The sequence below is a fragment of the Colossoma macropomum genome, unplaced genomic scaffold (genome assembly GCF_904425465.1).
Source record: "Colossoma macropomum unplaced genomic scaffold, Colossoma_macropomum, whole genome shotgun sequence".
NCBI lineage: Eukaryota > Metazoa > Chordata > Actinopteri > Characiformes > Serrasalmidae > Colossoma > Colossoma macropomum.
In genome coordinates, this window is record NW_023494787.1 from 39,009,972 (window position 1) to 39,035,091 (window position 25,120).

The 25,120-nt window shown below is 38.3% G+C and overlaps 2 protein-coding genes across 6 annotated transcripts in view; both read left to right on the forward strand.

Annotated features, from left to right (window-relative positions):
- si:dkey-240h12.4 (death-associated protein kinase 2) overlaps positions 1 to 5,538 on the forward strand; it is a 46,939-nt gene extending 41,401 nt beyond the window's left edge. For both annotated transcript variants that reach the window (XM_036567276.1, XM_036567277.1), the window contains exons 11-12: positions 1,355 to 1,441; positions 2,170 to 5,538. In XM_036567276.1, coding sequence (XP_036423169.1) covers positions 1,355 to 1,441; positions 2,170 to 2,250 — 168 coding nt within the window. In that variant the 3' untranslated portion in view covers positions 2,251 to 5,538. The remainder of the gene's footprint in view (positions 1 to 1,354; positions 1,442 to 2,169) is intronic.
- Positions 5,539 to 9,777: 4,239 nt separating this feature from the next.
- arhgef1a (Rho guanine nucleotide exchange factor (GEF) 1a) overlaps positions 9,778 to 25,120 on the forward strand; it is a 64,032-nt gene continuing 48,689 nt past the window's right edge. For 2 of the 4 annotated variants that reach the window (XM_036567278.1, XM_036567282.1), the window contains exons 1-7: positions 9,778 to 10,016; positions 14,531 to 14,637; positions 14,927 to 15,132; positions 17,824 to 17,998; positions 20,297 to 20,402; positions 20,718 to 20,757; positions 20,901 to 21,042. In XM_036567278.1, the coding sequence (XP_036423171.1) occupies positions 14,602 to 14,637; positions 14,927 to 15,132; positions 17,824 to 17,998; positions 20,297 to 20,402; positions 20,718 to 20,757; positions 20,901 to 21,042 (705 nt within the window). In that variant the 5' untranslated portion in view covers positions 9,778 to 10,016; positions 14,531 to 14,601. Of the gene's footprint in view, positions 10,017 to 12,025; positions 12,048 to 12,731; positions 12,833 to 14,530; positions 14,638 to 14,926; positions 15,133 to 17,823; positions 17,999 to 20,296; positions 20,403 to 20,717; positions 20,758 to 20,900; positions 21,043 to 25,120 lie in introns of those variants that run through there. The other 2 variants (XM_036567280.1, XM_036567279.1) reach the window with 2 other exon arrangements.

Genomic DNA, 25,120 nt, shown 5'->3' on the forward strand with positions numbered 1-25,120 from the left:
AATGAATCCCAAAGTTGTCCAGTGGGTTTAAGGTCAGGGCTCTGTGCAGACCATCATCAAACCATGTCTTTATGGACCTTGCTTTGTGTGCTAACATCGCCCTTCACTACACTGTAAAACCTTGTTAATATCAAATGTTAATAACTCATTTACACTTAAGTAAAATGAGTAAATTGTACTAACTCCATTTGTTTTGTTGATATTAAAATGATTGAGTATTTGGGACTTACGTGTAAGCTGTTCTAACTCAATATAATTAAGTAATTGTAAATTAAACTCAACATTAGGCTATCATTTTGACAAATTCATATTGTATTGCAGAGATATGATCATAGACATTTGTCTTGTCCACCTTAATGTCACTACAGATCACCTTTCCAAATACTGACAGTACAGTCCAAAGTACAGATGTAGTCTCTGTGGTATTTAGCCACAGCAGATCCACACTCAACAAAGTGAAACCTAATAACTCAGCTCTGTCAATGCAGATTATTGATCAGTATTGATTGGCATGAATCATAAAAGTTAATAAATCTAGTCGACAAGCAAGGCAAGGTAGGCTGGGGAGAATGACAAAACACAGACGATGAAGACACACGCTCAATATGTAAATTTATGGTACTGAGAGCCAATAGGAATGATTGAGTTTTACTCAAGAAGGTTGCATTGACCAAATAGTTATCAAGTAAATCTGAGAAGTCTAAACTAAATTGCAATAAGTTTATTCAACTCAGAGATCCCGTTTGATGGGATCCTTGAGTCTGAAATGATCAAAAAGTTATGAAAAACTATGTAAAGTTAAATAAAATAGTTAATATAATAACTTTAAATAAAGTTACCTTGACTCAAAATATGCTGTAAAATATGTCTTACTCAAAATGATTGATGAAATTTTTGGATTACAGTACTCCAACTTTCTGTAGTATTTATGTTGTGTTAACTTAAGTATTTCATTAAGATGTGCAGTGATTTTTACAGTGTAGAAATAAAGGGCCTTCCCCAAACCCTGAAACTGCTCTGCAGTCCAGTGGCGATGTGCTTTACACCACTCCAGCCAATGCTTGGCATTGCACATAGCGATTTTAGGCTTGTGTGCAGCTGCTTGGCCATGGAAACCCATTTCATGAAGGCCCTTAATGAAATGAAGCACAAAATAAGGAATTAGTAAAGTAACTGGCAATTTTATTGCGTAGTATTTGCAGTTTCTTTCTCATTGGTTTACTCTCATCCTGTTGCGCTGTACTTCTCTCTATCGCTAGACCCACTCCTGGCCAGTATTATAGTGCAGGTATTTTGCTAGTCATACCATCAGGATTTATTTTGTGGTTATTCTGTTATTCTTTTTCCTTTTCAGATGTCCTATAACATGGTGTCTGCCTGTAACAGGTTTTGTAAGCTCAAGTTGGTGTGTAAAACTAGTGCTTTGGAACAACAAGAACTGGTAAGATATTTAATAAACAATTAATTACATACAGCTTAAAGGGGAATGCCACCAATTTTTCAAAATTTTGCTTTTGTTGACATGTAAACTAAGTCATTCAGAATGGTTTGATTTATAAACAGTTCATTGTAGAGAAACTTACTGTCTTGGATTTTTTTTACGATAGTGGTGATAGGAACCAGGGGTCTCGATGTCTCAAATGCAAATATATCTATTTTACTTACTATCTAAACCCACCAATAAACATACATATCTGCTGACTTTTTATGTGTAGTGTTGATATTAGAAAATTAGTGGTATATCTGAAAAATACCTTTTATTTGGGGACTATTTTGCCTCATTACTCACTGCATGTACATATCTGCAATGAATCAGGTTAAAATATACACTTTAATCCATAACTTGAACTCAAAACTACCATAAAACAATATCTCTCATATCAATATCTCTCATATCTCATATTTATAACCATTTCATGCAATAACGTTTTTGAGAAGCAGCTTTTATAAGCATTAAATGCTTCTGATGTCTGGTTCCTATTACCAACACTGTGAACAATTCTGACTCTCAGTTTCTCTCGCAAGGAGTATTTCACTTCTAATGACTTTGTTTGTATCCTAATTTAATTATACATTTTATGACATTTTGAAAAATCTGAGCCCATTCCTGTTTAGCCAGTAAAAACATTCTGATCTGTAACTTTTGCTCTACGTTTTTGTTTTGCTTAGAGAGAGTGTGAGAGTGACCAGGAGGACACTGAAACGAAAACTGCCTCCCTTCTGCGTCGCCGACTCAGCAGCAGTTCCTAAAGTGCTCAGCTACAGAGGGATTCAGCGTTAAGCCCCTCCTGCAATCCTCCATGCGACCTTTAGGGGGAGGAAGAGGCTGATTTTATATGACCTATAGGGGGAGACAGAGGTCACATCACTGTTTTCCAGACCAAACAGAATCCCCATCGCTAGGCCTCGAGCCTCACTGCGCGTCATTTCCTGAACACCAACTGTGTTCCCAGTTGCAGCAGGAGACATCACTTCAGAGAAATGTGACTGAGCCAAGACACAGTCACGGTACTCTCCAAACTAATATGCAAGTTTATTCACAGACCGCTACCTCTGAGATGCTAAACGGTGACGCTTTAGCTTGAAGTGCCATGGTCAGTTAGGATGGAAGGCTTTTGAGGATGTACCTATCAACACAGTTTGACATTCTTCTCATTCTCCTCCTCCAGAACTTGTCAACACCAGAAAACCTAGATTGGATAAAACAACCAGAAAGTATGTACGCTGTTTCAAGCTCCAAGAAGATATTTTAAGGGATTTTAGGAGCTTGTCCTGATTTATAGGGAAGGTTCTTGGAGAGCTCTTGAGGAATTGCGAGGTTCCTAGGCTGCGTGCCTTACTTGTCATAACAAATGACCAAACATTCTTGACCTTTGAACCCTGCACTGATATCATAATTACCCACCCCACGAGACTGCCTTTAGTACCCTACCTAATGTCATAGACGCACACACATCTAAAGGGGTGGGCTTTTGGCCAAAGGCAAATTTTTGTAGAATTTGGCTCAAAGCCAAGTTGTAGCTGTGAGAACATGTTGAGGAGGAATGCTATGCGTGTTTAAGGATTCTTCTAGGCTTTTATGGTGGTCATTGTGAAAGTGTGGAAGGATTGAGGTAATAAATCGGGTACCTTGATCACCACCTTAGATTCTGTCAAGTTCCCCTGAGCTTGAGTCACTTTTGACTATTGTACTTATTCTTTCAGGAAGAACTGAAAAAGAGATGTTTCAGAACTTCATGTTTTACATTGTAATATTTTATTTAGTCTAAAGTACTATCCAGACGGGGTTAGTTTTATATGGGGAGGTAATGTAATTATTACCTGACTATCCCTGTGATTTTAGTCTTGTCTGAGTCTGTGATGTCATTAGATTCTTTTGCGTATGTAAAGATTATGGTGGCTTTTCTGTGCTATAAAGTGAACTGTAAAAATAAACACAGGATATATCAGTTATAAACATTCCATCGTAACCTGTGGGAAAGGAGTTTTTTCTCAAGTATGAAGACATGTGAGGAAGCATTCACTTGTATTCACAAATCAAAGTACTGGCTTACCCAAGTGGATGACTACACACATTAAATCCTGTAAAGCAACAGCACAGATAACCCCTGTGGTCTGATTTAATGTGCCTGTTTTGAGAGTTGGCTAGCTAATGTTGATGCTTGACTGCTTTTTGCTTCTGATGTGCACAAATTGAGTAGACGCTTAGATCTCTGTAATTTATGTACAGATCATTTAACCCTTGCCAGTCATATCATCATAAACATTACACGTCCTGTGCACTGTAAAAAATGCCAAATCAGCTCAACTTAAAATGATAAGATAACGGATTACATTGCTTTTCTTGAGGTAAATCAACTTAAGGATACTAGAGTTCACCCAACTCAAACTTCTTAGTTTATTCAAAAGTTCCCCTAACTTTATTTCTAGTTTCTCAATTAAGTAAACAATATAAAAATTGTTTTTACTCAGTTACCCCACTCTCTGGGACTCTTTCTGTCACAATATCCCAAAAGGCATCATGTTGAGATCGCTGGGGTACAGACTCATAGTCTCCTGATGTCGGGGTGTCTTCTTAGCCCATTGCACCACATGTTACTACATTAGAGGAGAGCAGGGCACAACCTAACTCATTTTGGTTTTTGCAAAGTAATTTTTAAAATATTTGGAATAATCATATTTTTATACAAGCAACAGAGACATCTCTGCTACAGACGAACACTAGAACTTTGTTTCTAGCCCCTACGGTTCATATACAATTCCACCAAAAATAACGGGTATTGCAATGTTACGATTTACCCTTGGGTGGGGTTAACCATAACAGACAGATGGTTAGTTGTAACACTTGCTAGAAAAGTCTAAAGAATTAGTGCAAACAAAGTTAATTCAATATAATTCTATGTGTAAGAAATATATTTTCCAATTATATTGTATATTCCATATTATCTGTTTATAAGATACAGACAGACAGACAGCACAATTGAAAGATACACATACAAACAGACAACAAATTATATATGAAAACTGACACAAGACTGTGTGTCAAACAGCGACAAAATTTATTTTTTGTCCAGTGTAGGATGGCAAATAAAAAACATCATACATCATTAAAATATGGAAGATTGTTTCTGAATAAGTTCAGCTTTACCAACTGTTTCTGTCAATTTCATTAATATACCTATCGAAAACCAAAATACAAACACCTGAGAGATACTAATAGTATAACGTATAAGAAAATCCCTGTTTTAAGATGCACTCATTTCATTTTAAACAAAACAACAAAAAGGGAAAAAAAAAATATTTGTTTGTTTACTAAAGGTGGCTTAGTTGTAGCACTATGTTACAACTAACCCCGCAGTACAGAGGCTGTAATTAAGCCTAGCTAGCACTTGCTGTGAGCTTGTCACATGCTGCACTTTGTAGGCAACAAGATAGTGATTACAGTAATATAACATTAGATTTTTTGATTTTCACACACAGCTCAGTAACCAAAAAAAGCTTGTGTTGAACTAAAATTACTTACATGCCCTGAAAACACTCTTTGACACAGATCTCTTTAAAACACTGACGAATTGCTCTGAATTTTCACAGAAGACTGTGGCGAGGAAATGTGGTAATGTGGCCAGAAGCACATGCTGTTTGAACATGTACAACAACATTAAAACCCTGTGTTAAATTGAGCCCTGGGTTAGGTTGTTCCCCACCTACTGTTGCTCACCTACTGTACAAAGTTGAAATGACTAATATTTTACAGCATCTTTAACATCTAAGGAAAATGAAGTCAGAAATCTGACTAATGTCAGGAGCTTGACAAAGTGGTGCAATGGCCTAAATGTTCACCCCACCAGGAGATTGTGAGTTTGAACCCCAGTGATCCTATAACCATCCATAACTTGAAGCCCAAGAGGAGAAAATGTTTGGTGGGATTGTCTGAGTCCCAGCTAGTGGGAAATTTAAGTAAACATCCATTTTGTATTGTTTACCTAACTGAGAATTAGAAGGACTTTTGGCTAAACGGAGACATTTGAATTTGGTGAACTCAAAGTTGACTTCCTACAAGAAAGCAGTGTAACCTTATCATTTTAAGCTGACTTTTGTTTCTAACAGAGGTAACATTACTGCACAGACATAAAACTAATTCCGTCCACATAGTACTTCTAGATGGAAGCTGGCTTATCAGTGTCATAGAAGTGTAATAGCAGACATAACACGTCGTAATCGCAGAGTGTGCATGAAAGTTCTCACACGTGATCGGGGCACTGTAGTGAATTGTGAAGTGCTGACCTTTTCCCATTGCACAATCAATGTTGACAGTTCACATACATTTATTACAACACGGATTTTGCCAACATTTCACATCTGCTATAGCAACTCTATTACTGTGTTATTCTAGCTGTGTAACTGAAAGTTCAAGTGAGCCACTAAAGCAGTTAGAATTGATAACACTGAGCTTAAAAGTAGATTTACCATTTTTGAGGAATTGTAACTGTCACTGCGTATATTTTTGAAAGAGTTGTATTTCATCTTCTGGAACTTGACCATTATTTAAAAGGAAAAGTCTTCCATTCTGAAAAGTATCCAACACATGTTCAGCACCATCGCTATTGAAAAATAGAATGTTATTTTTGTACAGTTGTTTAGCATATTATTTTCATATTATATATTTTTAAGGCTATATAACATTTGACAATGTTATTCCATTTTTGGGTTGTTGTGAGAGAATAGAGTTGAGTGCAGTCAGTGCTGTAACATCAGTATAGACCTACTATTGTACAAATCAGTGATATTATCAGCATGTTCATTTTATTATTATTATTATTTTAATGGTGCATAACTGACTGACTTGAACTGTAATTTGAAGCAATTCTAACTCTGTAGGGAGAGATTTCCTCCGTATCTATTTACCGTAATTGTTTTCACAGTATTGAGCTATGTAACCTGAGTGTTGCATGATTTGATATGTATTGTTTTGCTTTAATTTGCATATTCCTCTATTTCATATCCTTTTGAGGATACATTTAAATGCATGTATATTTTCTGCTGTGAAATGTTACACACACTGTTGAGCATTATGTTGGTTTGCATTGTTTGACACTGTGATATTAATAAAATAAAATTAGGTTTGTCTTATACTCAGACGCACTAGCACAAGCTCAGTGTCTCCTGCCCATCTGCAGCACAACACCTCCCTAAAAACATACACTCATATTATGCATTGGTACTTAGCAAAATCCCCAGCGTTGAATTAACACTAGTGCTAGTGTAAGTCTAGCTGGACACAGATGAGCATTAAGAGTTCATTGATCACTGTGTTGGGGTCAACATTAAATCAGAACTGACCATATTTACCTTGTTAGTTTATGTCTCTACTCATAGTTAATGTGATTTTTTTGTATTATCAGATGGTTAGGATGCAAACAAAGTCATTCAGAATGGTTTGATGTGAAATGCACGATTCCTGAGAAACTTACTGAGTCAGAATTGTTCACAATACAAGTGATAGGCACCAGACGTCTGAAGAGTTTAGTGATCCCCCACAGAAAGTTATTACACAGAAATAGTTATGAATGCTCTGCTGAGACATTGTAGTTCTTATGTAATGTTTTGACGTAAAAAGTATTTTTTTTTCAATACATAACGGAGAGGTGCATGCAAGGCATACAACAACTTATTTTTTCAGACTTACCACTATTTTACCATCATCAGCATTACATATAAAAAGCAGGTACGTGTAAGTTCACTGGTAGTTTTGGGTAGTAAATAGAATGACTACATTAGCGTTGTAAACATTGCGATCTCTGGGTCCTTTCCCCACCATTGTAAAGAAATCTGAGTCAGTAAGTTCCTCTATAGTGAATCATTTTACATCAATGATGGAATCATGCAGAAATTCTGAAAAAGAGGCGGAATTCCTCTTTAAACCCATCATTATCATATCATTAAAATACCAAGTTCAGTAATTTTCCATCAAAATGTAATGAGTTTTGATTACATCACCATTCTCCAGCGGGGGGGGGGAGAAAGAAATTATAGCATATGGGATGAAATAATGTTACCTAGTGTTTCCTCTCTCTCTCTAACACCCCCAGCTATTATTGAGCGAAAGCACTCAGCTGGCTCAGAGACCTTCTCTAATACCATGTTTCACTCAGGAATGCGTCACTGTTGTGAAGATTTACTCCAATGACACTGTAACAGAGGAACCCTAACCCTGCCCTCTGTTTGTACAAGAGTAAATGTATTAACTCTGCCACATTTTACCATATATTTGAGTAGAGGTAGGCAGTAACTGGTTACATTCACTCAGTCAAATATACTTATGTGATATTTTGATGGATTTGTCCTTTCCTGAAGAATTTTAAAAGACAGCTGTGAGGAAATGACTCACTCTACATTTTAGTTGATATTGATATTTATAATTTCACTCTGCTCTGTTGGTAACAGGATCTACATTGCATGCAGCTCTTACTTTTGAGCTTTTATTTTAGACTAAAAGCGACTCAAAAGAGGAAAATATATTTACCTAATGCACTTCAGCTCTTACAACACTGGAGGATGTTCCACTGCAGTCCTAGTGACCTGACTACTTGAGTTTTTTGACTTGATGCTTTATACTATACTATGGGAATTCTGGGTGGATGTCAATATCTGATAATTTTCAAGTACATATCTGCTGATACTGATGCTATGTAAGTCTGTTTCCAGAACTGAAAAATATATAGCCATTTAGTAGGTCATGATAATGAGAATCTTTCCTATAATTATTACTTAATTATAGTTCATAATTAATTATGAATTATGACTTGCTATCTCATGTTAATGAGTTGGTAGCTCATAATCATGATTAGTACCTCATAACTGCTACTTAGTAAGTATGACGTATCCATAATAGTAAGATAGAATGTCACAATTCTGACTTATAATCTCATAATTATGACTTGTTATCTCATGATAATGAGGCCCTATCTTATAATTATGACTTAGTATCGCTTAACTATGACTTGCTATCTTGTAATAATGAGATATCATGATATGTTTCCATAAGTGTTTCTTAGTGTTTCATAATTATGACTTGCTGTCTCATAATTATGATCTACTATCTCATACGTATGACTTAATAATTCATAGTAATGACTTGGAATCTTTCTATGATGAGAAAATGTTGTCATTATTTTATGATAGTAAGTCATTTTTTTAAAGATCCTAAGTCATAATTATGAGATACTAGGTCATAATTTTGACATACTATATGGCCTTTTTTTCAAGTCGTGGAAATGGGCTTCCATATTATACTGATGCTGATGGATAAACATACACCGATCAGGCATAACATTATGTTCCTACGTTCATTGTCCATTTTATCAGCTCCCCTTACTATATAGGTGCACTTTGTAGTTCTACAATTACAGACTGTAGTCCATCTGTTTCTCTGCGTACTTTGTCAGCCCCTTTTTACCCTGTTCTTCAGTGGTCAGGACCCTCATGGACCCTCACAGAGCAGGTACTATTTGGGTGTTGGATCATTCTCAGTATTGCAGTAACACTGTCGTGGTGGTGGTGTGTTAGTGTGTGTTGCACTGGTCTGAGTGGATCAGACACAGCAGTGCTGCTGGAGTTTTTAAACATTTTGTCCACTCACTGTCCACTCTATTAGACATTCCTACCTCATCAGTCCACCTTGTAGATGAAAAGTCAGAAACGATAGCTCATCTGCTGCTGCACAGTTTATGTTGGTCATCCTCTAGTCCTTCATCAGTGGTCACAGGATGCTGCCCACAGGAAGCTGTTGGCTGGATATTTTTGGCTGGTGGATGGACTACAGTCTGTAATTATAGAACTACAAACTGCACCTATATAGTAAGTGGATCTGATAAAATGTACAATGAGTGTAGAAACAAGGTAGGTGGACCTAATAAAGTTCTCAGTGAGTTTATATAGAAGCATATACAACATATAATAGTCTCTATCAACCTGAAGAACCATTTCATCATGCAAAGAACCATTTAAGCATGTCAATAGTTCTATATAGAACTCATGGTTCTAAATAGAACCATTCCCTTTACCAAAAACCCTTGAAGAACCATCTTTTTAAGAGTGCACTTGAGTCATTAGTTGTTTGAAGTGAGAGTGCTTCTTTGTGTGGTTTAAGCTACCCTACCCACTTCTGCTTACATTAGTATGCTCACATAAATGAAAGCACTCCAGTTAACATTTACAGCTCACCTCCGATGTGACGTCAGCGTCGTGGGCGTGTCGCGTCATTTACAGCATCTTGGAGCGCGTGCAGCGTGTTAACGCTGTCTACCTGTTCACGGACCGCGTACACGAATTTCTTCTTACAAACTCTTCAACGCTTTCCTTACCAGCTCTTTGGTTGAAGTCTGTGGACTTTTTTGGGAAGATTTCTGAGAGGAACTTCTTGGGATAAATCGTTTTACCTCCTCTTTTTGTCGGACGGACGAGCTCCGCTCTGAAACCGGGAGGAGAGTCTGAGAGAGCTACACGACCGCTGACAGGTACTCAGAAATGTTCTTCTTTCTTAAAAATAAAAACATTTGAGGTAAAGTCCTGGAATTACTGTAGAATTTAGCATTTGTGGTGTTGTTTTTGTTGGAGAAATGTGTTAAACTTAAGTGAAGCGCGGATAACTTGAAGCAGTCGCTGAGGGGAGTTGAGAAGACTCTTGGGTTAGCGTAGGAGCTCACATTTGATAAACATCTCAACAAAACAGATGTTCTTATGTTTTGTCGACGACATTTAAGCCCACATTTGAAGTCCGGGAGAATTTGGTGTTTTTTGCTTTCAGAAGTTGCCTCACATTTCATTTACAGAGTGTCTTTTAGAACTGGTCAGTACTTTCAGTAGAGAAAGTAGAGACCAGTTTCAGCTCGTCTGTAAATGAACCACTGATAACCGAAGGCGCATTTTTACCATTCCTCAGGTTCGGATAACGGTCATTGGCAAACCTAAGTACTTCATTGCTTAGTATTTGAATAGAAGTGAACCTTTTTGCTTATATGTGTGTGTGTGTGTGTGTGTGTGTGTGTGTGTGAGGAAGGGGAGTGAAAGAGAGAATATCCCCCTTATGTTTAATCTGTGTCTCTGTGTGGAGTGAAAGGGTAAGCACACTCAAGCTAAGAACTGGAGATGTTAGGTTCAAACTAGGGCCTTGAGAGAGTGAGAAAATGTGTAATTGAGTGTGAGAGAGAAGAAAAGGGAGGTGTATTGTGTCTGTTTTTGTGCCAGTACACTCCCTGAAGCTCCTGCTACCTGAGACCATTGTGACAGACTGGTGGATTTCACGCCCGAAGAGTGCTCTTTAAAAACATGACCTCATGGAGAGAGAGAGAGAGAGAGAGAGAGAGACAGAGAGGTAAGAGGATAGAACTGGAGGAAACAGGGGTTAGAGGTTACAACAGAACAGAGAAGATGAAACACTGCTGTCCATTAAATAGCCACTCAGACAGGAGCAGGGCCAGGATGCTGAGGTGAATGGATGGGAGAGAAGTTGTGTGTAAAAAGTAACACAGAGAACAGAACAGAGCAGCTATAAAACTGGATGGAGAGGGCCAGAAAATGTAAACTTGTGTGAAAAAATCATTAGAAGCAGTCATTCCTCTCAGAGTGTCATTGAACCTGTCTGTTTGTGTGTGTGAGCGTATGTGCTCAAGTACACATATGGTATGGATCTTTACATTTTACTGCACAGCTGTGATAAAGTGAGCCATAAAGGGCACTGGTAATGAAGTATGGAGGAAAATCTGATAGCCTGGGAGAGCCCAGCCACTTGGGGGGTTTATTGGCCAGTGGGAGGGAAGATTTAGAGCAATAGAGCTGAAGTGTGAAAGACATGGAAATTACGCCACAGATTTTAACACAAGTTGTTGACCAAGAGAACATCAAGCTGAGTTACTCAAGAGGTATATCCCTTATAACCCCCATGTTGATATATGCATTTAGATACTGTTCCCAAAAATAAAGTATATTTTCATGGACAGTTTGTCTTGTGTCTGTCCAGGGTGTGTCCTGCCTTCCGCCCAATGACCACTGGGATAGGCTCCAGCTCCCCCTGCGACCCAGAAGGATAAGCGGATTAGAAAATCAGTTTGTGGAGGTCTGATCCTTTAAACTTTAAAAAGATCTTCACACTCGTGAACTTATTTGTACAAGTACTTTAAAGAGCCAAAAATGGTTCTTTTATGGCAAAGAAACATTTGTGGTATCATTACTTTTAAAAATGTGGTTAAAATTGTGCAGTGAGTCCCCAGCAGCAGGATTAAGAAACACTGCTCTATAGCTCAGTCTGACTTGGGACCCCCCCCCAGCCCCCCCCAGTGATTCCACACTTGCCCTCCTTTGCAGTGAATAAGAAAGGGAAGAAGAGGGGGACAGCCAGAAGAAGTGGTAGACACAAAAGAGAAAAAGGGGGAGGGCATGTTTACGGTCATGGAGTGAGTGACAGCACAGGAGGTAGCCAGGGGGATGGACAGATTACTGGAGTGGGTGAAAGAAACAAAGATAAGCACAGGAGGGTCAGGGGCAGGGAGGTGAGTGGTCATCCTCTAGATTCTGTCTCGCTCACTCACTTTTTTCTCTCTTAAACACATTGGAAGAATTACAGAGCACAGGTGAAACAAAGCACTCGACTATTTTTTGACGAAATGTTGAAATTCTGCATTCGTTGTAAAGTTGTTTGACCATGTTGGACCATATACTGAATGTTTAGTAAAAGCGTGTGAATGTTTAGTAAAAGCGTGGGATTTAATTAACTCTTTCTGAGCAAATAATTGCTGTAAAAAAGAGTTGCATTGAGTCCCTGAGTCTATTCTTGGCATCTAGCATAGCAGTTTAACCTAAAGGCTCCATTGAAAAGATCTTCAGCCGCCTCTGTTTTTAATGCTAATGCGGTTGCTAAGGAGATCAATGTAGCTTCAATCATGAATCGAGCTCAATGTCCTTATGATGCACCTGCAGTCTTGGTTGACCTGATACACACACACGCACGCAGACACGCCATAGACAACCTACAGTTCACTGTGACTCAGTACAGCCATCATTTCTCTCTTTGTCATGAGTGTTTGCCGTTTGGGAGCGGGACAGTACGTGAGCATTACATCAGAATCATGATGCATGATCATTCCATGAGAATTATGATGAATTGATAGTAAATGAGGGGAGGCGAATCAGAAAGAGAGCACAGAGAGATAGATAAGGAGCACAGAGGAGGAGAAAGAGAGACAATGTGTTGATCCAAAGGAAGCTGAAGAAAACACTGAGAAGAGTCTGATGGAAACTTTGTTTATGGAGTTTTGCAGTGAGCTGTTTTGTACTTGTATGTTTTACATCTTGAGTACTTTTGCACTGAATTTTCTAGCTCTCATTTTTTTCTATGCACTTTTGCTAAACAATTGCCTCAGTCGTGTTTTGGCAAGCAGTGGAAGAGAAACTAGAAACACAAGTGGAAATCAGAGCAGCCTTGTTCTGAATTCAGCTAAGAACTTGGGTGGATTGGGAGGGTGAGAGAGAGCGGAAGGGCAAAAGAGCATGGAAAAGGAAGAAGGAGCAAATGTTTTAGTCAGGAAGGAGGAGAGGAGGAAGCTGGATTGGATTTTAGAGGGTGGTGAAAGATAGAGGGAGGAAGGGCAGTGAAAGATAGAGGGAGGAAAAGAGAAGGTTTTCCTCTCAGAATCAGAGAGGATCGGTTGTTTTGGTGAGAAGAAACATGCTGGCTGCCTTCAGAGTGAGATAACATGATTACATTATCACAGACGTTTTGAGAAAGTTTGCTCTGGAATGTTAGTGGTCTGAAAAATATTTTGACAACACCGCCAAGCAGATGCAAATCATGATAGCATTTTATTTATAAGCAAACCGTTTCATGACCTAATGTAGTAATTTGAGTTGAAATGAAAAATCACAGGCTAACAGATATTGGGCCTTTGCTCTGGTGAATGTTGATAACCTTTAGAATCTGAGACCCCCCGTACGTTTTCTCTGTCTTTGCTCTGTGTGTGTGTAACAAGGTGTGGTATGGAGGTAATAATAGCTTATCACTGGTCTGTTTGCTGAGTGTATGATTAAATAGGGCAGCCTGTGTGGACATGCATGCACACGTGTCTTTACACACATACTGCTCTTCAAATGGTTAGTTTTAATAGGTCTGCAGGAATGTGTGGCAAAACTATTTGCCTTGAAGGGTAAAGAGGGGAAAAATCATTGTGTCATATGCAGTACCTACCTTTTATGTACATTGGAAAGAGGAATAAGGTAAAAAATAAACTTCAGACTGGTGACATTAGGTAATATGTGCTGGCATGACACATGGAAAGAGAGAAACAGTGTGTGCATGGGTGTGTACGTACTTCATTTTCAGGAAGTTAGAATAAACAAACATGAATTTTTTATAATGATATAATAAACACATACAGATATCATGCAGAAACACATACACTTATAAAAATAGTTGATGTTTAAAGTCTAAAATCGTTTCAAAGTTACCAGTTTCGGTTTGACACTATATTTTGATTAATGCGATAATTATAAGTCTTTGCTGTGGCCTGTTCTCCAATGGCATCTTAAAACTAAGATCTTTGTAAAGACAGTATCATTAGACTGCTCTTTACTTTGTAACATCATACCATTGTTTCATGGCTCTGATTTCTCACCCATGATACACCATAAAGGGTGCCAAGAGGAGGAAGATGATGACATTATTATGTGTATGATGCTAGTAAAAGAGGATAAGTTGGTTTATCACTGATAGTCAGAACAGCTGCCGTCCGAGCACTCGTTTGTCCTTTGAGAGATTTTATGAGGAGATTTATTGCTGCTTTTTGATCTGCTTGCCCAGGAAGCAGTGATTGTTTTTATGTTCTCACATGAGAAACTTATTTTAACTTGCCGTCATTAAAGCTGTATGGTTGCTGCTTCAGCATTCTGTCACTGCATGAAAAACAGGCTGCAATTTGTGGGTTTTATGACCTGTTTCTAGGCACAAACATAAGGTAGCCTATACTTTTTAAATCCTCAGGGTGAAGAAGGAGTGGAATGGTCATGATGGTGCCGGATCTCTAGAGAGAGCTGGGAAGACGTGGTCTGAGAATGGGCCCTGAGGACTCACCTGACCTAAGAGACACGGTATGGGCTGTGTGTTAGTGGCTGAGCATGTTAGGAAATGTTTGTGGGCAGGACTGGAGGTAAGTATTGATGGTGTTGAAGTTGTTCTAATGCAGCATTTCCTACCACTTCACTGCACAGTTTTGAATTTTCTCTGCTTAAACACCCCCAACTTAGATCACAAAGTGCTTGGTGCCCCTAATGAGTTGAATCAGCGCTAAATTGTGCATTGTTACTGCATAATCAGGATTTGAAAGTGTATTGTGCATTCACAGTGCTTCATTTTTATTTTTACAATCATTTTCTCTAGATGTCAGACACTCCTCCTCCATCCCCTTGTCCTCCCGGTCTTTCCTCTTGCTCTCCTCTCCCCTCTCCACCCATCTCTCCTGCTCCGGCAGCGGTGATCTTTCGCTCTCCTGCTACTCGTCACCTCACACACCTTGACCCTTGGAGGAGGCATAGCTGGGAGCCTGGCGCAGTGGTGCAGGGATCCCCCGCCAACGACACACGCAGGTACACACAATTCCCAGACCTTTAACCCTTAGAAGATGCAGTTCTGTGATAACAAAAGTATGGTGTGATTTGATATTAATGATTTCTCACTTGTAGCTCCTTAAAGAAATTCTGTTCAAAGTCCAGAATTTGAACTTTCAGTCAATACTGTATTAGTGTTTAGAAGCAGACTTTATTATAATTTAAATCAGATGAAAAGTTATTATTGTACATTTTGGCTAGGGATGCAAAATAATATCGTATCGGTATCGGCAGATATTTGCTTTAAAATTAGCAGCATCAGACACATGTTCAGATATGGCCAATATTTTAAACCAATATTTGATGAAATAGTTTTTGTACTCTGGAAGAGCAGAACGTTAGTTATGCTGGAGTCCAGTGCTGACATATCTGCATTTCATTCTCTCACCCTCTCATCATCTAAGCTGCTTATCCTCCTGGGTCACGAGGGGGCGGTGCTCCCTGCACTAATCAGGCGGAAGGCAGGAAACACCCTGGACAGGTCACCTGTCCATCACAGGGCTGCAATTCATTTTGTTAAGTGCATTTGTAATTGTATAGAAATGAGTGTTATGCTTAAATAAATGTTGTGTACATGAAAAATATCGGATATTGGTATCGATTCTCAATTCCCGTATTGGTATATGCCTAACATAGACCTGTTTTGTGGAAAGAAGAAACATTCATTTTGTCATATGTTTCTCATTTGTTCACATGGAAATATGAAAACCTGCCCACATGGAATGTAATTTGAATATAAGTGTAATTCCTGACACAACTAACTATACTCTTAAAAATAAAAAGTACTAAAATTACTTCCACTCATGGAGGGAGTTGAACACAGTTTGGTGATTTCCCTTTCATACACACCTACTTAACCTAGTAATTAGTATAAGCATTGAATCGTTTGTGTTTGAGCAGGAAAATCATCTAACTGTGCAGGATTCCAGCCCTCCAGGACTGGATTTTAAAATCCCTGTTCAGTGGCATCGCTCCCTAGAACCTTATTTTTTTCTTATTTTTAAGAGTGTATGTAATTATGTATGTAGTTACATAATTTAAAAAAGTACATGAAAGTAATAAGTTTGAACCTCTATGGGTTAATTTGTTAAGCCATAGACTCAATATTCAGTTATTTATTTGGTGTTATTATTTGACTACTATATATAACTACTATGAAGCTATTATGTAACTAGAATGTAAGCTATGTAGCTGTGAGAGTGAAATATGTATACAAGCTAATTATTTTCTCTTCCATCATTTGAGACCTTTCATCCACTCTATCATCCATGATCATCCATCATTATAGTAGCTTCATTCCTTTCTGTTCCTCCCTCTCTCTCCCTCTCCCTCTCTCTTTCTCTCTCTCCCTCACTCTCTCTTTGTTTCTCTTGTTCTCTTTTTCTTTTTCTCCCTCTATCACTCTCTCTCTCACACATATACACAGACGTGAACTCAGTTCATGCCTCATACAGGAGTTTGTCTGTGTTACTGTGTGGGCTGTTATTGTGTGAGTTTTACCAGCCAGTGCCAATGTCTGCACACACACACACACATACACACACACACACACACACACACACACAGAGGCTGTAAGGGGCAAACATCGCTCCACCGTTGTATTTCTGGTTTTGTGTTTTTGTTATGGGATCAGTCTTTAACCAACAGCCAAGAAAAGCGTGAGTGAGATTTCAGTTTAGTTGACTTTTAATATGTAATAATAATGTAGTCAATTTTTGTGCTACTTGTGTTTTTGGTTCTGATTTGATATGTAAGCAAAAGTAGTAGCAGAAATTGTTCAGTACATGATTATCTGGTTATCAATGATATGGGTAGACATTTCAGTCTTTAGAGCAATAAGAGTTAAGACAGGTTTTAGATGTTCATAAGATATCTTTAGTCTATAAATTATTATAAGTATTTGTGAAATGTGAAATGCACTACCAAAGATGAGAGGATAATGTGTCTTTCAATGTTTTACAATTTATGCTATCATAGCATATTGATACATTTTATTGTAAATGTAAGTATTGGCGTATTGATGAGTTTACTGAAAGTAACTGACAAATTGGAGAGTTGATCACACACTAAAATTATGATTTCATCTGAGTCCATTATTACACTAGACAAAATTGACACGGCATGATTCATTTCCAAGGCAAAATGATTTGCCACTATTTTTGTAACTCACATGAAATTCTTATCTTTAATCGGTATGTGAGTATGTGACGATAAACTTATTTGAAGCAATGACTAAAATAGGCAAAGACACCAATTTCTCATTAAACAGATGGCTTTTATGCTTTGCAGAAATTCCTGTTTTTGTTAACCAGGTTAAACCAGAGCTAAATAGGCCACATGCTGCCATAAAGAATAGATTTTTAGTAATTTACACATCGCCATCTATTGGACATTTTTTCCACTACAGTTAAGAAAGACACATTATTAAACTTTTTCTATTTACAGTTACTTGATTGAACTCTTTTTAGCTATGTTTATTTAATTTAAGGAACTTTTTGAAGTTTATATTTATGCAGGTGTAACTGTGTCCCATTTACAACAGCTTCAGAACTCAGAATCTATTTTTGATAAATAAATTAATCTAATAAAATCTGATTTTAGGATATAATCAAATGCAGAAGTGAAAGCCCAGATTAAACTACCTCCTAACAGCTCCTCTTTCCCTGTCAGTGTGAGTCTGGAGGATTTGGACCCAGAGGACATGGCGCTGGTGCTGGGTAGCGCTCTGGGCTGTAGGAGAGTTCATGATGCACACAGGTCCGGCACTCAAGAGGGCTCTCTCTCCTCTCTCACTGAGGAGGAGGCCCCTACAGAGCCACAGCAGCAGCTCCACTCTGCATTGGAGGTGAGCCTGTATACACATTTCATACACTGCCTTTACTGTTGCTGTTCGGAGTCCAGACAGGTAAACCTGCACTGTACAGTTCACTGTTCTCTAACATACCTGATTAAACTCATGAGCTAATTATTAAGCCCTTCATGCTAATTTTCACATTTTATTAGCCATGTTTTCAGTATTCGTCTCATTCTTATTAACTCATTGCTGATTTATATGTCACAACTGACAAAAAAAGAAAAACTTTGAAAGCCAAAGAAGGTTGATCTTTTGCTAGCATTGTGGATGGTTAACCTGACAGTATACTTCAAATGCAAAAGATGTTTCAAAGCAAAACAATATCTTTTTGGCCAAAATGTACAAGATGGGTTAAGTTTGTACAGTGCCGCATGTGCTAGGTGTTAAACACAAGTCTAATCACTGCGATGTTTGTCCTGAGACTTCCCCTGACTGTGACTGGTTCACGTCACGTGGTTTGCCTGTGTCACTGCACAGAGTGGGCCTGTAGTGGTTTCGGCTGTCAGAAGTACTCCAAGTGTACTTACGGCGGTGTTTAATTTAATTTAGTCCTAATCAGTTCTGTCCTGTGTCTGTATCGCTTTAGTGTGTTATATCACCTCATTATAATGACACTGTACAATTTTAAAGTTTACAAATTTACAATCAGTCAAGAGATGTTAGTGTTCGAAGTTTGCTTCTTCAGTTTTGCACTGGAGCTGCAAGGCTGATGTAACTAACAGATAATTGAAGCTTATAGCCTCCAGGTTAGCATTACCTCAGTTAGTGTTGAGTGTCTGTATGGTTTCTAACACTGTATGGCTGTTATCTATAAAAAGACTGACAAAAGTACAAACCACTTTGAGGCCTCAAGGCAGCTGCTGATACTGTTTTTAGATATGCAACCCCCTTTTTTTCCATTTTATAGATAGCAGTATGTGATACAGTATCAGAAACCACATAAGCAAGTCTATTTGAGATTATTTAACAAGGTCTGTAGTGATTTAGGCAGGCAGTTCACACAATGCTAACTGGTGGCTGTGCATTATGTGCTAATTATGTTTCAGTGCTATACTAAAAAAGCAAAACATGTTTTGGCTGATCAACTGTATTTGAAATTGTAAGTAAAATAAATTAGATTTTTGATCAAACCGTCACTCAGAGGTGCCATAGAATGCATTTATTCAACATTTTAAATTATTTTCTGATGTCTACATATAAGGCATTTGACATTTGTCCAGGTGAGAAATGCCCACATGTGGTTTTACATGCCCATTTTCAGCCCTACGATTTGGCCCTAGAATGAAACAAGCTATTTTTCCTTTCTTGGTGGACTCATGAATAATTTGATGAGCTCTGCTCTGATTCGCTGGTTTACAGTGAGGCACTGCAGTGGCTCACACAGAAGCAACATGTCGATATAGATACAGGCAGGAAAATCAGGCAGAAAAATAAACCTCAGTGTAAATAAGCTAGGTCGTCATACTATTTAGTTAGCCATGCTAGTTACTTGGAGCTTGATAATAACTAATGTTCCCTATACAAGCTACTTGCTTTTGCTATTGACAACAACATAAAATAAATTAAAGTTGCTAGCTCACTATGAAACTTTCAATTTAAGATAATCTGGTTTCAGCAGTCAGAAAGTAGATGAAATCACACAGCATGGCTGCTACTTACAGGTTGCTGTTGGGGTTGCGCTGCTACTAATGTTGGAACTGCCCCTCTCTGCCCCAGTGTCAAATGCTAAGTGAAGCTGCTCGATATTGACCATGGTTTGACAAACTGTCTGGAGTGAAATGTGCAGATCAAACTAACAACTTTGTGTTAGAGTTGTCTGGGATCCTGTTAGAGATGTGGAAGCTGATGTTGGCCTCCTATCTGCTAGCTTGTTTTGCAAATTTTCCGTTCCACCTTAAATGGTGCCACAGTTACATCTTGGTGCCTGTACAAGCTGGAGCACTTAAGGTGGACAGTTCAGTTCTTTGGGAAGTGCCGAAAGTGCCGAAATCCGTTCACAGCCTGGAACGGTACAATTTCTACAATAGTCTGCTATTTTCGTTGCTTTTGCTCTGTTGCCATTGTTTGGCTAGTAGGTGGCTCGTGTATGTAAATTTTGGGGGTGTAAATATTAATCAGTCAAAACTGTTACGTAATAGTTTAGGATTTTGGAATTGGCCTGTTTTACTGCCCTCTTTTGGAAATGCAGGATTTGTTTGGAGAAGACAACAATGACTGAGGTTCATGGTATGTCAGTTCCATGTACCGAGTTCTGTAATGTTATAAATACAATGTTGTGTATATATTCAGGAGCAAGCATGCCAGATGCATGGCTGCAGTGCATCAGCCCCCAGCCTCTGTGTGGTGAGACGGACCCCCAAAACTTATGCCCCTCGACCTCGCTCATACTGCTATGGTGAGAAAAATGTGCATGTGCATGTGTGTGTGTGCATTTATATGAATTTCTGTGTGCATATGTCATCTCTCTATCAGTTTCTCTGTTCCACTTTTTATGTCTGTTATTAATTTGTCTCGAAATTTTTCCCAGTCATGCAAACTTCACCTTTCAAAAGAAATGACAAGTGTATTTTGCTTTTGGACTCCTCGTTCTGTCTGTTTGTGAAACTGACACTTTTAAATAGGGAACATACAAAACCTACTGCACTTTTGAAAGTATTTGCTCTATTTCCCTTATTCATGCACACTGTACTTTCTGTTCTGTGTATCCCAGAGAGCGTACCATACTACCAGGGAGGAGGCTCAACTCACAGGTTTGTTTAATTTTGTTCTAATTTAGTACATGAGCATAACAGGACTACTTAGTTCACTGTCTGTAACATAATGTTTGTTGGCCTGACATGAAATTTGATCATATTTTAAAACCAGTCAACCTCTTCATCTTTCCCTGTCTCAGTCTAGACAGTGAGCTGCCTGGTATTGGTTGGGAAGGTGGTGGACAGATACAAGGAGAGAGGGATGAGTACAAGGAGGAGTCAGCGGGCAGTTCTTTTGGGCGAACATTTAGCTTCTTGCTCAAGATGACCTCTAGTCGTAAGGTAAGGGCAGAACTTCTCACTCATTCTGTTTTGAAGAAAAGTCTGTGTACAAGGTCTGTGAATATTTAAAATTTTCTTCTAAAACACTTTCTTCTCTTGAACCCCTTTAAGGGTTAAAAAAGTGGGTATTTCTGCCTTTTAATGTACTTTTCTCCTTGCTTATTTGCTGTTGCGTTTATTTTAATGTGTAAAGAAGATGATCTAACAGCTGAAAATGGAACCAGCAAACAAACAAATAGGAATAAACTTAAGATTTCGGTCAGATTTCATTGTTACTGTGATGAAATAAATCATTTGTAAGCCTTGTTCTAGTATTCTAAATCAGTGTACACATTCACTCATTCAGAAACTGTCACAGTGCATCCAACCATGAAGGCAGCATCATGCTTCTTTTATATAGTGATAGAAAAGAGAAAGCACACAGAAAGCTCCAATTCAGAATTCTTGCACTCAGGTGTGTTTGTGAGGAAGGTAGTTTATATAGTTTTATTTTAGTCATTAACATTCAGTTACTAATTTCTTTTTTTGGTTTAATTTCATTATGCTACATTGGTAAAAGCAGTCACACCCCTAACATAGGAGGTTTGTCGTTTTACTTTAGACCAAACGTGTCTCAAAAAAAAAAAAAAGAGAAGAATAGCAACTAAAAACTTTAGGAAAGATTTCCCTGCAGTTCTTTAAATTACTCGGTACACTTTTTGGAGATATTTCTGAGGAGGTTAGGAAGTCAAAGGAAAATAGGTGACAAAATAGTAGTTTACAAAACTGAAGTTGAAGTGAAGATAATTACAGGATATAGAGAAAATAAGACTACCATGATAACTGTGAAAGACAGCCATGCAAGTCATGGTAGACCAACAAAACTATCACCATCAGATAAACAGAACTTAAAGCCTTCATCTTTGAGACACAGGAGAAAATAATGTGATGGATCTGAAAGAATGTGAGGCTGTCAAGAAGGTGTTACTGAGAAAAAGAAATAGACAAAAATGAAGACAGTTTGCCACTCAGACAAAGAAGCAGCTGCACTGACCACCCCAGAGTCCATAATTCAATCACTGAATGTGTTTGAGCAGAAAATACAACCAACTTCTAAGACTAACCTTTTGAGGTGTGGAAAAATTATCCCTGCAAATTTCTTTCACAAACTGACAGCAAGTGTCCCCAAAACAATGGAAGCTGTAATAAAAGGATAGTAAATCATAGTAAATACTAGAATTACACAGTAAATACTGTTTTTTTCTGCATTTGTAGTTAATGGCTGTTTTGACTGGAATTACTTAAATCTAACCAAAGTAACAGAGTATGGGTTTAGGCTGCTCTAAAAGAGACAAAGGCAACATCTCTGAGTGTGTCCCAATAACGTTAGGTAAGGGTTAATAGGAATTGTATTTCATACTTGGAAAATTACCCTGAATGTTTGTAGATACACCAGAAACTCAGTGTTACCAACAGAAAGAAGTGACTGACTGGAAGTGACTGACTGGAAGTGACGTGTGAAGCATGCAGTACTGGTTAATACCAGCAGTGGGCAGGATGAGACACAGATTCTAAGAATGATGATACACAAAACAAAGTCCTTAGAAATTTGCCACCTACACACACACACACACACACACACACAAGACACACACACAAAACACCCAGACACACATATACTTCCCCTCTCATCACCTCTCTTGCTGCCTGTTGAATCACATTCACTCTGTTCTGTCTGAAACCTCTTACTCATAATAATGATTAATGATGAAAAGCTGCCATTGGCCAACATCTCATGCTAGTCAGTGAGTCACTGTAAGTTGCGTGAAAATGCTGACTCATTGTTGCTAACTTAGCAGTAGACTGGCCTAAACTTCAACATATAATTGATCCTCTAAACAGCTTAGCCAGGTTTAATGTGCTGAAGCGTGTGTGAATCAACAGGACCACTGGAAACAGAGCTTCCCCCAAATATATCATGTGAAGTCTCCTGTGTAGAACTTCACGACATGAGGTCACGACAAGGTGTTTCGAAATAAAACATAGTGAGTGGCCAACTATGAGTCAAGACAGTTCACAGTGACACCCAACATTAAACTAGTGCGTAGCTTAATCCCATTTGGGCAATACAGGTGCTTGAGAGAGCTTTACCTACTTTTTTTATTTCATACTTGATTTTGTTAAACGTATTATAAAGTTAAATATGTGCATGGTGTGTGCATTTGTGTGTTAGAGGTCTGCTGCCCAACCCAAGTCCAGCAAGGCCCATACGTTGGGCTTGGGTGGAGCTCCGGTTTGTTTTCTAATAAGTGATTTTTTATGTAGTAGATTTGTTTTTTTATTTGGAGGAATACATACAATGCATATACTGGTTCATGCAGTATTAGTTTTGTCAAAACTTAGATATGAGTTTTGTCATATCCTCTTTACTGGTATGCCACAAACAAAAGCAGATAATGCAATGTACATGCAGTGCAAACTATGCTAGCGTTAGAACTTTTCGATGTTTTAGTCACGTTACAAATGAAACTGAAAACGTTCCATGTGGAGTAGTCCACTGTGTTTTTCGAGGCAGGAGACATAAAGCAATGGCCAGTCTTTTTGAGTTTAGTCTTAGTCTGACATGGACACATGGTTTCCTCTTTTACTGTCTAAGAAGCCAACTGGCTCGATCAACAGCATCAGATGATGTCACAGGCCTTGAGGCCTTGTATATAAAACAAGCCATGGACCACCTGACACTGAAGAGCAAATGACTGCAAATTTAATGCATATTTTCTAAATTCCAGTATGGAATCCAAGTAAGTGGAGGAAATGACTTAAAAAATTAGACAAAGAAATTAGACAAAGCTGAAGTTGGCTTCTTGTTCGAATTTTCCATTCCACATTAAATGATGCAGCAGTTACATTCAGGTGCCTGTGCAACTGCTGCTCCATTTAAGGTGGACCAGAAAGACTGTACAAAAAGCTGGCAAATACGACCCCAACTTCAACCTTGTAGAAATTAAGACATAGAACAACATTTAGCACAGTCTTTGCTGGTCCCACAAATATGTTAGAGGTTTTAGAACGTAGCATTGACATAAGTTTATCTATATATTGTTCAGTTTTGTTTTTACAGTTTTTGCACAATAAAAATATTTCATGTTTAGTTTGGATGGTAAAAATGGGTCTAATTAAAAAGTGAAGCAACATCAAAGAATACCATTGTTAACCTAGAAAAATAGGCTAACTTAAGCATTCAAAATGGTTTTATTTGAAAAAAAGAGGCTATCCTGTGTAAATTACAGGCACTCTTATGCATGTTCTTTCTTGCACACTTTCTCTCTTTCTCTCTCTGTCTCTCATAACATTATAGTCTATAGCTTTGATCAGAACAGCAACCCAGGATAAAGTTCAGCAGTACGTCAGTCTCAGACACTCAATGGATGATGAGAAGGGTGTATTGGATTGATGGAGAGGTCACAGTGGATCTTTCCTCTTGCTTGTTAAACTCACCATAAGTGTGTAAAGCATTTCTACAAGTACAGCAGCAGAGGAAGTTTTAAATGGTTAGTCAGAGGAGGGTGGATGCTATTTTCTGCAAGGTATAGCAATTCCACAAAAATGTGCTGATAATACATAGTGTTACTGTATTACAGATGTGTAAAATATCAGCTTATCCCAGAATGATGTTTTCTGTCTTTCAACTCAAGCACTTAGAAACAAAGCAAAGCGCTGGCCTTGACAGTGATAATCGATCTCTGTTAGCATGTACCAAAAACCCATAAAGGGTTCTTCTAGCATTCCAAAATGCAATACGCAGTATGTTTTTGTTTTCTTTTCCTTAAACAGTGTAACAAAAAAAGTCAGACACACACACACAAAAGCATGCAGAAACACACACACACGCACTCCCACACACACAATCATGTGTTTATGATACACACACACTCAGACAGGCACACACATATGTCCCAGTGGACTGTAGACAGAATTGGCACTTCTGATTACTTGTCCTCTTTAGGGAATGAATTTGTTGGGTCAGGGCTGTGGGCACCGTCGCTATGAGACCAGTGTGGAGTGGAAATTAAGAAAGAAGTTACAATTTAAAATCCTT